This window comes from Corvus moneduloides, chromosome 3 (assembly GCF_009650955.1).
Source record: "Corvus moneduloides isolate bCorMon1 chromosome 3, bCorMon1.pri, whole genome shotgun sequence".
Lineage (NCBI taxonomy): Eukaryota > Metazoa > Chordata > Aves > Passeriformes > Corvidae > Corvus > Corvus moneduloides.
In genome coordinates this window covers 29108133-29120807 of record NC_045478.1, presented here as the reverse complement: position 1 = coordinate 29120807, position 12675 = coordinate 29108133, and the positions used below count along the sequence as shown (strand labels likewise).

Sequence of the window (12675 nt, the reverse complement as noted above, 5' to 3'; positions counted from 1 at the left end):
TGCATTACTCTAAGGTGGTTAAATTTGGTTTCCTGGGATATTCTGTGAGCATGAGATGGATAGAGCAGATCATGTATTCATCAGACCCTTGATATTGCTGCTTAACTGACTTTCTGCCTGCTGGGAACCCCTCCATTCTTGATAATATGGAAAAGGTTTGCTGCACTGCTCGACAAAGTTTTTATCACCTGTGCTTCTATTATATCTCTGAGTGATGGAAAAGAACAAGCACATAATCTGTCCGTAAATTTCAGAGGATGTTTACCACTTTAATTGAAAGATATAAGCAGCAAATTCAGAGTTTAAACCCCTGATTAAATATTCTGACATCCTTTTCAGTTCACATCTCTAACATTTCAACTCAGACCTACTGTACTAATTTGGTTTTGCCTAAAGAAAATGCTTCTGCAGGCCATCTAGCTCTGATGTACAAGCAACAAGAATGAGAATTGTTCCTGTCTTCAGATATTGCTGGTGTACATGTTTACAGCTAAACTATTGACCCTCAAGTTCTTTTATAGCAAATAGAGGGAAATAGGCAGGTTTAGGTCATGATTGGGTGAGGATAATCACATCCTAGTGTTACCCATTTATTTTCATTATTGAAGAGGAGCAAGGACATTCAATGAAGTTATCTACCCTGTAGATTGTAGACAAGTTTAGTCAGATGTTTGGTCTGATTTTCCTACCAGAAGATGAATACATTTCTTCTCTTTCTAGGATTTTGTGATGTTAAAAGTCTTTTTAGTTCTCATTTGAATTTATTTAGTGATGGCTGGTGCAGCTGATGAGTCAACATCTTCAGGACTGAAAAATATTTTAAATGGAATTCCACTGAATTTAATAGAATTCAGTGCTAAGCCAAACTTGTCATAAAAACAAAGAATGCAAAGGGAAAATTAGAGGCAGGAGTGGTAACAGATTGATTCCAAATTTTGCATTTGCATTGCATTTTTCTTCCCCTTACTCCTCTTTATTTCCTGACTAAGACAAAGTCAAGTAGGGATATAATAGAAACTTGTCAATGTTTCTCAATATTTTCTCATTGTAATATGTGTTATTGTGAAAGTTTTCATAAATAATATCCCAGAAAACCTTTTTAATTCAGTAGAAAATCTGAGTCTTCAGTTAAATTGTTAAAGTATAATTCTTAGCAATATGTGTTTGTCAGATAATTCAAGCCTGCAGTCTCTGTTGCAAATTTTTTCTCTTGAATTATTTGTAATCTTCTTTACTCTTAAAATGTGAGTATTTTTTTATTTGTTTTTGGGTCCTAATTAATTATTTTGAGAACCCTTTAGGATACATGCACTCCACTCACTTTGGAGACCACTGCCCCAGTGGAGAGCAGTCCCTTGTGATCATGGACAGAGGTGACAGCATCAGATAGTGGACCCAGGGTAGAATAAAGTAACTATTTCTTCTTGTTAGCCTGTCCTGTGTAATGAATTAAAGACAAAATTATTTATTGCCAGCAACCATCTTAAAATATGAAGATCTGTAAGTATTGCTAGAAAGCAGTACTAAAATACTCTCATACTGTGGTAGAGAATTAGCTCATTGTGGTTCAACATATGCCCTTCTTTGCATCTGATTCATGGATCCTACCAGTATGCAGTCTTGGTCAGTGCTGCATGGGGCTCTAATTTCTGCCAATTAAGAGTTTAGTAGAATGAGGGATGTGGAAAAATTTAGTCCAGACTAGCAGCTTTGCCCATAGATTTCTATCTGTGTACTTTATCACAGCCATAGGTTTTAGGTTCTTAATACACAGACTCAGTCTGTTTTCTCCCACTTCGGCCCTTCATCCAAACAGAAAACTAATCTCTGTGCTCTCAGTGACCTCTTTACTGATGTTGTAGGCTTGCAACAGCTTGCAGCTGTTGTACAGCTTTCGGGCAGAAAATGGCTGCTAAGACTCAGCAGGCTAATAGCCTGCACACCATAGGGAAGAGGATGTGCTCTGTATCTTGGCATTTCTGGGTGGCTTTTTTGGCCAGGTATGCATTTGTTTCTGATGCAGTTCCTGTATTTTCTGTGTCTCTTCTGCTGATTTCTGAGAGGACTTCACAGCAGTGGTGATGGAGGCCTAGGATGCTTTGGGCGCAGCACTTCAGGTGCAAACACAACACTCAAAAAACCATCTTTTCTCAGTAATTTTGCCTATACATTAATGCATAGACTTCTGGATGCAAGGTGCTGGACTCCCCAGAAAGTTTTAAGTCTTTAAGGGAGGTCTCTCCTTTGAAGGGAGCTATCCTTCCTAAAGGACTGATGAGATTGTCCTTCCTTTCAAGATTGCCCAGATATACCATGCTCCCTTCCCCTCCTCATTCATCTCCCCTTTCCCTTCACCTAGCTGAAAGAAACTTCACAGATTAATTTTAACTTAGAATATAAATTGTGGACAGTTACTCTCCAAATTGACTGTTTGGGGTTTTTTTAAAGTACCTAATAAAAGACTTTTTAATAGCTTCAGTTGCTCAGTGTACCACTATATTGTGAATACTGAACTACACTGAGGTTTCTAAAGGCACTGCACTTGAAGAATAATAATTAAGGTTGACTGCACAGCACCTCTCTGCGAAGGATAACAGAATCACCAATTTGTTGAGGTTGGAAGGGACCATCATCTTGAGACCCTCAAGTCCAACCACCCGCTCAAGCAGAGCAGGATCACCTAGAACAGGTATCTCACAACCATGCCCAGTCAGGCTTTGAAAAATCTCCAAGGATTGAGACCTGACAAACTTCTCTGGGTAACCTATGCTGATGTTTGACCATCCTCACAGTCAAAAAGAGTTTTCATGTGTTCAGGTGTAATTTCTTGGGTTTTGATTTGTATCCATTGCTGTTACAGCAGGGATTACTGTAACACGCCTATATTTCAAACCAGGAGTCCTGGGAAAGGAAGTATATACAGACAGATTCGTGGTAGATGTTTCAGAGATGTTTATTTCTCCAGCCGCATGGCCGGGGCTCAGCTCAGGAACTCCGCAGTCACGGGACCCCGAGGGTCCTTGGCCACACAGGGGAACACAAACCAACCAATGGGGAAATGAGACTGACCAGGGGCAGGGAAACCCCGTGTCTCCCCCCCAGGGCCCCTCTCCCAGGGCTCCATGGCAGGGGAGGAGACCCCAACACATTGCCCATTAAGTGCACCGCTGAGAGAGAAGTTTGGCTCCCTCTTTTCCATCCCAATGTCTTTATAGACATTGATAAGATCCATCCAAGCTTTTTCTTCTGCAGCCTTAGGAGTCCTGGCTCCCTCAGCCTTTCCTCATGTGAAAGAGGACCCAGCCCCTCAGTCATGTTTGTGGCCCTGCACTACAGTGCTAGATCTCCTAGTACTGTTTCTCTTGAAAGTATGAATTTAATTAGGCAAACAACACTCTCATAATCATGTAGGTCTGCTTCTGATTTGCAATGTCACTGACCTTTTTTTCACTCCATAGTTTTTTCCACTTTCTCCAACAATTCTAACTTTTCCAGACCTGTCATTTATAAACATAACTAGTAATTGCTTTCCATCCTGCCCTTCTTTTGCTGTCAAGGTGTGGGGTCTTTTTAACAACTGTCCTTCAACATGTGCTTGTTTAGCTAGGCCTTTCCTTTTGTCCTTTCTTCTTAAGCCCAATAAAATCAGCAGAGGATAAACAGTGGTCAAATTCCCAAACAAACAAAACATTAATAACATGAATACAAATTAAAAAAAAAAAAACCAAAAACATGTACTAGTCATGCCTATGTGTAATCATCACTCACAGATCCATTGTATAGCTATAGTTCATTAAACTAAATACTTCTTTGCAAAAATATTACCTGAACTCAAAGTATTTTTTTTGTTGCTTCTTTCTTACTCATATCCCTGGTGATCGGTCTGAGCAATCTTTAAGGTGTTTTGCTTAAATAGGATGCTTAAGGCATCAGGAAGACCTGCTGCCTAACCTCAATTAGTTTTAGTCTATTTTTTCTTGCATTAATGATACTATTATCTTGTCTACAGGGTAAAAAAAAACCAAAACAGTAACAACTAGAGTAATGAATGCAATCAACATTGTAAATGTTACGCCTTCACACTTAAAAATTTTCTCTTAACAATTATTCATTTCCAGAGTAGTGTAGTGGAAAAATGCATATGCTGCCCAGTGACATCCTCTTTATAATTTCAAACCCAGAAAACGTGAGTATCCTGAAAATTGAGAAAAACTGCATTTCTTGTCTAGAAATAAAAATGAAAAGTACTTCACAGGCATATCATAGGACAAAAGTTCTGCACTGGCACATCTGTAAAGATGAAAATCTGTGACAGCCTTTTGAACTTGCATCTTCTGGCAGTAGTCATTCCTATAATGGTCTTTTCACTTCTGGTAATAGGCAGATGCTAGAACTTTTTCATTTTCTGCATATTTGATTTGAATATTTGAAATTAAATAAATTTATATGCATGCTCAGCAAATAATATAGTTGATGATGCTATTGACAGGTATGGGGAAAAAAAGGATATTTTTAAATGTGCTTGCATTTTATTACTTTACTTTGTAATAAATTAATAAAATTAGCCTTTTGTTGTTCATTTCAGACACGGCACTGTTTTTTCCATCCTTCACTGGAAATTCTTATTTGAAACTACCTTCTCTGACATCTGTATCTGAGACCAGGACTGCATCTGGGCAGGAAACAAGCAATCTGACAACTCTGTACTTGACAGTGAAAACAACTGCTCTAAATGGCACAATTCTTTACAGTGAGTACCAAAGATACTTGAAGCTAAGTATCAGTTTTAGCTCCTTCGGGTCCTTATTAACTTTAATGTACATCAGCTGGCATTTCCTCTTCAACAGCAAAATGAGTCATTAAAGTGCAGTAGAAGCCTTTTTGTATTCTAATGCATGCTGCATTATAAAATTCGAACCATTGTTCCTAGTGTTCCTCTGGAAAGTTCTTTAATTTATGACTCACTGAGGAAAACATAACTTACAACAGAAAATGCTGCTTCCTGACAAGAAAGAACATACAAGCATATGACTTTAGTTGTAAGTGTTACAGCTCTAAAATACAAATGTTGAAGAAGTATTGAACAATTTATTATAGAGAAACAGCTTCTCCATAGTTGGATTGAGTCTTGCTTTTTATAATTGTGATCTTGGTTCCAAATTCTTGATTTATAGAACTACCTTAAATTCTGCAATTTTGCCATATTTTGAAGTACTTACTGTGATTTCACACTTCAGAGAATTCTTTTGTGATCCCCAGAGATTATACTTGCAGACTTGGATGTATGCCTGTTAATACTACATTAAAAAGTTGCTTCTCGCCTGCATATTTCATTCTTCAATATATGGCATAAACTTCTGAGACAGAAGCACACTTTTCACTAGTCAGCAAGAAAAAATAGACTTCTCTGCCATTTGAGTATTTCATTATATATTTTATCTTGCCATTTCTTGCAAATGGAAAACATGGAAAGTGAGGTGATTTCTTCCCCAACCCAAGAAGAGCTAGAAAAATATGATTATTTGATAGATTTATTCAAAAAATATAAAATCATTAGGAGCATTTTCTGTTCAATTCAGCTTCCTAGGGTTTCTCTACACAAAGAAATCTTGTTGATACACCATAAATAATTTTGATTAAATTTTGTTGCATTTATATTAATCTGATAATAGCATATGTGAATTCACCTGAACTATGCACTTACTTATAAGCCAGGGTTAAAAGTAATATAAGCTTTGTGGCAATATTTAGTTATGCCCTTCATTATTATCTGTACTACTCTTTATTTAGATGGGAAATGCTCAAGCCCCAAATTGAAAATTAATGTTTACTGCTTTTCAAAATAGTATCTCAAATCCTTGTATGTTATATCTGGGCTGTTGCTGCAGCTGCCTAAGCTACAGTGCTGCAAAATTTGCTAAGGAGCATGGATAAGTGGTGATGTGGCAGTTCTTTATATTGAAATGTTTTATACTTGTTAGTTATTTCAATTTCAAGAGAGGAGTTATTTGCCCTTGAAGAAGAATTCAAGGAAGGTTATTGGAAGTACATTGAATATATTTGGCACTTAGTGATTTTGTTTGCTTCATCACTACAAAGTAATTTGGCTCCAGCCAAAGTTAGGGCTGTCTACACATAAGCCCTGAGTAAGTGTCTCTGTGAAACAAAAACCCTCAAAAACCCTCAAACAAAAAAAAAAAAAAAAAATTGAAGATTCTCTGCTATACCCAGGAGGAAGTGGTGTTTTCTGAAGCTAATGAAGTTCAGGTTGTTTAGCCTGGAGAAGAGAAGGCTCTGGAGAGACCACAGCCCAGTTTTTAAGTATTTAAAGGGGGCTTATAAGAAATACGGGGCTAAACTTTTTAGTAGGGTCTGTTGCAATAGGACATGAGGTAATGGCTTTAAACTGAAAGAGTGTAAATGTAGACTAGATATAAAGATGAAATTTTTTTAAAATTAGGGGATCAAAATACTGGAATAGGTTGCCTGGAGAGATGGTAGATTCCTCATCCCTGGAATCATCCAAGGTCAGGATTGAAAAGACTCTGAGCAACCTGATCTAGTTGAAGATGTCCGTGCTCATTGAAAGGGGTTAACTAGATGACCAACCTGAACTTTTCTATGATTCTTTGACTCTATGTATTTTCTTTTCTAGATAATATACTCATCCTGCATCTAATCTAATTAGATATTAAAAACTAATAACCTGTTGAGCGATTTGTTCATGCTGTCTATGGAAAATTGTTAATATGGTGTTTTTCAGGTGTTTGCAGAAATTTTGTTACAGAAGTATTTGAGGACTTCACATTCTTTAGAATATGCCTTTCTGCTTTCTGGAAAGATAGAATGGCATTAGTGGAGACCATGAAGCTTTTTCTTTCCAGTTACCCATATCTGAGCTTTCCATGGAATGTGTCACAACTCACTTCTTGCCCCTTCATGCACCCAAAAAGAAGGAAGGGTGGGTCAGGATGAGTGGTATGAGTTCAATTCTCACCCTAACATGAGCTGGGGTAACACCAGGAACTTGGGATAATTTTTGCATGTTTTCACACAGTGAAAACTCACCTTTTCTTCCTAGGTTCTCAGTACCATGCCATACTTGCATTCTCATTCCCTTTGTTACCCCTAAAATGGAATTTTAACTGATTTACAATATTCTACTCTTTTAGTGACCAGTAGGTTTTCTATTAAGGTTAGATTTCTGTTAAGCTAAATAAATACATAAATAAATAAATGAAACTTGGATCTCTGCCTGGCTGTGGAACACAGACACAGAAAGTAATGGATGAGTCTATATCTTGTAGAACTCTGATACTGTGTTAAGTTTAGATGCATCTTTGCATTACATTTCTGCTTTATCAATCTCTGCCCCTCTTGCTACAGCACCAATTTCTTTTCCTCATTTTTATTCTTTCTTTTTTTGTTCTGTATCTCCCTGGTAATTAGATTCCTTCCTAACATTACAAATGTTGGCTATGATTGTTCCGATCAATATCCTTATTTAGTTTTACATTAATTTAAAATAAAATATTATATCAATTTGTAAATAAAAATCTCTCCAGTGTTTTATGAATGAACACCACGTGCCTATACAGAATATTCAGGATTTTTAAATTATTTCTGTATGCAAAGCTCTTCTGTCAGATAAATATCCTTTGTGAGTTCCCTCATATGCTCCCTCTGTATTTCCTTCACCTCCACTTTTTTCTCCCTGCTCTTTCATTCACGCTTCTAATGACTACAAAAGAGAAGCTGCTGTTGTCAGCTCTTCCCTTTTTAATAGTACTACGACTCCTGCTTCTACTGCTGCTTTTTTGAAGCTGTGTTACCATCAAACATCTGAGGAATGACCTGTCAGCAGAAAGTCAACTTGAGGCTAGTGCACTCACTAGGTACAAGAACCACACACTTCTAAGGGTTAATAATCCCAACATTTTCAGATTCTGTCAATATATGCGTGTTAGCAATGGTTTCATAATTATGGTTACAATAAAATTCACATATTCATAAAGCAAAAACCTCTCTATTTGCCAAAATAATTTTTTAAATAGGAAGAATATCACAGTGATTTGCTTCTTTCAGATGAACTTTACTGGAAAATAGTTACACATTTTGATTAGGTTTTTTTTAAATTAATCCACCTTCAGATCACACATTTTACAAACACACCTGTTTTTACCAGGTGGTGGTGAGGTTACATCTGTTTCTCTGGCAGATAATTAGTAAACATTTAATTACAGGGAGAAATCTCAGACAAGATGCTACTGATATACAAATGAATTTGAATGAGAAAGCATGCATAAGAAGAATAGTAAAGTCAAAATCATAAGGATAACATAAAAGGATGAAAACTTGCATCTGTCTTTACCTGGTACATTAGCCAGTGAAGAACAAAAAAGATCTGTGCCTTCTTCGCCCTTTCATGTCCACATGCCTTAAAATAAAGAGAAGGGAACACTTAAAGTATCATTGCATTATTTTAACACCTTTTAGCAGTTAGTGCAATTATATGTATGCAAATATAAATAAGGCAAATAAAATACATATAAAAAATACAACAAATAAGCCTGCTATAGGCTAACAAATAGGCAGAATATGAGAATCATTACATGTGCTAGGCATGTCACTTCACTAAATCATACCATACTGTTGTTAAAAATAATTTTCCTATTTGATGCCTTTATTAGCAAGAATTTTATCAATGGTTGGTTGAAATTAACAAGTACTAAGGACTTGTAGAGGCTGCCAGAAATAGATTGTCTGTTAAAAACATGGGGAAAGAGATAGGATGTCATAGAATTCTATGTGTGATTTATACATTACTATACTTTCATCTGTTTTAATACGAAGAAAAATTTACTTACATTCTTGATAATGATGTTTTCCCTAATTATTTCAGTATGTATTTAAGAAACATCTGAACGGTAACAGTAAATGGACTAAAAATGTCTGGAATTTTTGCAGTTATCTTATGTTTAAGTTGTTGATAGAATGTGACAATTACATTTGTGCCAATAAAGATTAGCCATCATTTGAGAACATTTATTTGTTGAATACAGAATGCCTTCATGAAATTTCTTTTCTATTCCTTAATGATTTTATTTGTTTGCATGATTAAATTTCACCAACATGTCAAAGCAAATTGTGATATTTAGCCACAAAGCAAAATAAATTGCTAGTGATCATAAAAACCTGATACAGTTGTAAAGTTTTACTTCATCATTTTCACTTTTAACAGAGTCAGCATAATGCTGTTCACAACCTCTTCAAGTAGAGATTGTTTAGCTTCTACTATATATGGTATCCTATAACTTCTGACAATTGGATTTCAGATACCACAGCCCATGTTTATAGCATTCCTTAAGGACAACAGCTCCCTTTTCATAAGTTGTGCTCATAAATTATCTCCTGTGCTCTCAGAAGCTCTCTTCCCCAGATCTACCCATATTCTACTTACCCTTCTGAAACTGAATATGGGCATTTCACGCATTTCAGTTGTAGTCTGTCTCTTATTTCAGCTGGCATTCTCAAGCAGAGCATTTCACAGTATTCCTCCTCTGTGAGAGAACATATTTTCTTTCTTAATAAAGTTTATCCCATATTTTATTGGGAGTTCAAATCTGGCTTTTAGATAGGCAATCATTTAAGCCCCGTGGCCACTTGCTTTTTGTCATACTGATGTACAAAAATAACCTTCCAGCTAGCAGTTTTCTGTGAAAGGATGATTGCTGAGATCTGGTTTGTTTAGCCTGACCCCCTCACATAATCTCTAATAAGGTCCAGATAATTTACCCCTAATATCCAACAAGATTTTTTACTTAGATATTTCCTGATCTCTGTCTGTTCCCAGAACCTGTCTGTTTTGCTTAAGACTTGGCTTTTCCTATGAAGGTAACTTCCATCCATGTATACTAGGTAGCATATGCTCTTTCACATTGCCAGAACAAAATTCCCCACCTCCTCATGTTCACTGTAGAAAGATTTAAAGGATTGTCCTTTCAAAGGATTTCATACCACCTAGAAAATAATATGAAGAATGCTGTTAGTCACCTCTAAGTGTGACTCAAAAGCACTCCCTAGACTGAAGTTCAAGCAGCAGCACTCACTGAGGTTTCAAGAAGTAATGCTGCCTTTGGGAGAGCTGTCCCAGATTTTTTACTTTACTGGTAATAATGAGGACCTTCTTCCAAGTTTTTACTGGTGGGCAATGTGAACAGACAGAGTCACTGGGAGAAGAGAAACAAACTGTTCCTCTGTAACTTCACTCTTTCAAGATATGTTATACACATTCACAACCCTCCCCCCATTTCATTCTCTCTGAATCAATGTGACTTACAGATCTACTTACTGGTAGAAATTGGAAATGCCAGGAACAGATTGTACAGGGAGGGGTGAAGATTAGGAAACAAATAATGCAATATGTGCATATATCAGCTATGCTAGGGTTAAAAAACAGTGAAATAGTGCAATATCTTTTGAAAGAGAATTATCAGACTATTGTAGAAGGAAATTGTAAAAGCCAAAGGCATGAAATCCAGTCAAATTAAAATAGCTTTGGAGTTAATTAGGTATTCAGAATACAAAATATGTCTAAGCATAAAAGACTTCAGTAGGTCATCAGATTTGTAACAGACTGAAGAAATGCAATGTTGACTAGAAAGCTGCTCTCAAGGAGGGAGTTTATGTTGTGAACTGTTTGTGCTAGGAACTATACAAAAGGAAGTGATCAGGCAGTTGCAAGCACTGTTGTTTCTCTGTGTCTCCTAAAAGATCATTGTTTGTCTTTTGTTTTGTCCTCCAAAATAAAGTTGATAATTTCATCTTTAGATGAAAGGTTTTCTAAGACCCAAGTATACCCTCATTCTTATTAAAGGATGTTCTTACCTGTGGCTCCCTCCAAAAGGTCTGGGCCTGGGATCTCCTACCCAGCCCCTCCAGGCTCCTACCTATCAGCTGAAACCCAGCCCAGATCCCAACCCTTTTGACCCACTTCAGGGGACTCCTACTCATGGGTCATGGACAGACTCACTCAAGACTCACACACCCAAAGCCAGGCACTCCACACATGAGGGTCCCCCAAATGCAAGCATAAGATTTCTGCCTATCTGATACCCATGCCAGCATCCAGGGCCTCCTACTCAGAGGCAATAGTACGTCAAGCAATACATGCAGTAAATTCAATTTTGTGACCCAGTTACTGAGTCTTTTTTACTTCAATTAAATATAGTAAAATACAGCGAAAGAAACAGATTAATGTTTTAACAATTTGTGTTAAGGGGGAACAAAAATTGTAAACAGGAACTCTTACCTTTTATGAAAAGTAAATACAGTTAAATTCAAAGGGCAAATTCACCCAATATAATTTGAAACTGTAGGTGTCAGTCCTTTTTTTGTAGAAGAGCCATGCATCATTCACCACTTAAATATAAATATTTTGCTGTCATTTTTGCAGTTTACAATATACTATGTAGTGGAAGTGACCTTAAGTATATTTTTAAGAGTGGAAGTAACAGTATGTTTGATGTTCTGTAAATAATTTTTCTTCTCATCAAGTCTGAAATATATCAATAATTGGGAAAGCTGAATTTTTCACAATCTTTAAATCTATTATAAGAGATGTTCTCCTATAATTTTTGTTTTCTATAATTTATTTGAAAAGCTGAATGAAAGGGATTTGGCTTTTTTATTGTCACCTTTGTTGCCTTAATGATACTGCTGGATATAGAGAAAAGATCAATTAATGATCTCTGTAAGATAGATGCAACTGCAGTGGTATAAAGTCAATTTTGTCTTTTAGTTATTTTCTTTTACTCTTAACTGTTATCAGCTAAATACAGAGACTTAAGACTCTGATTTTTTTGTCTCCCAGTCACTCAAAAAGAGTCCTGTATATGGACAGAAGAGTCCTCAATGTCACATAGGCGTCATGTCTGGTGATGGTGTTCCAGTAGTGTGAAATAGTTCTGTGAGGTCCTACACTTTCAGAAGTGTGACTGTCTCCATTTTTGTTTCCAAAGCTGGTGAAAGAAATTTTGGAGAGCAGTTTCTTCACTTGTATCTTGTGGAGGGAAGACCAACAGTTCGATTCGGCTGTGGAAACTCTCAGAACATTCTGACTGTATCCCTCAACCAATCTGTTACCAAGGGTATACTTGTCCCTATCACAATAAGGTAAGAATTTACCACTGGCTTACACTAAGAGTTTTAGTCATCTATATTGAGCAATAAAATGTGATTTCACTTTTCTTTTTTGACAATAAAAAGACAAGTCATATTGGAAAGCAAACTTGGAAACCTTTTTCATAAGGTAGTCTCCTTGACTGAAAGAGCATTTTAGTTCACACAGATTACTTCAGTCCTTTGGAGAACTTATGAATCATTCAAAGTCCAAATACGTTTACAGAGACAGATTAAGTCAGTTTGAGAAGAGAAACCATTTAAACATAAGTTTGGAGGTTACAAATGGGGGACTCATATTTTATGCTTATTAATTAACACATAGAATGAATTAGATTTGTCATCAGAATTTTAGTGCTAAATATAAAACTAACTTATTGTTTAAGATAAAAAATTAAAAATGGGCATGCTAACAACATCTCACAATGCAGGGTGGACTTGGTGACTTTAAAAGTCTTATCCAAACAACTATGATTTTAAAAGTTGTCATATCTA

General features: G+C 36.3%; 1 protein-coding gene across 3 annotated transcripts in view; it reads left to right on the top strand.

Moving 5' to 3' along the window:
- The window catches only part of EYS (eyes shut homolog), an 855823-nt gene that overhangs the window by 700266 nt on the left and 142882 nt on the right, over positions 1-12675 (top strand). For all 3 annotated transcript variants that reach the window (XM_032104713.1, XM_032104714.1, XM_032104715.1), the window contains 2 exons: positions 4586-4750; positions 12021-12174. In XM_032104713.1, coding sequence (XP_031960604.1) covers positions 4586-4750; positions 12021-12174 — 319 coding nt within the window. The remainder of the gene's footprint in view (positions 1-4585; positions 4751-12020; positions 12175-12675) is intronic.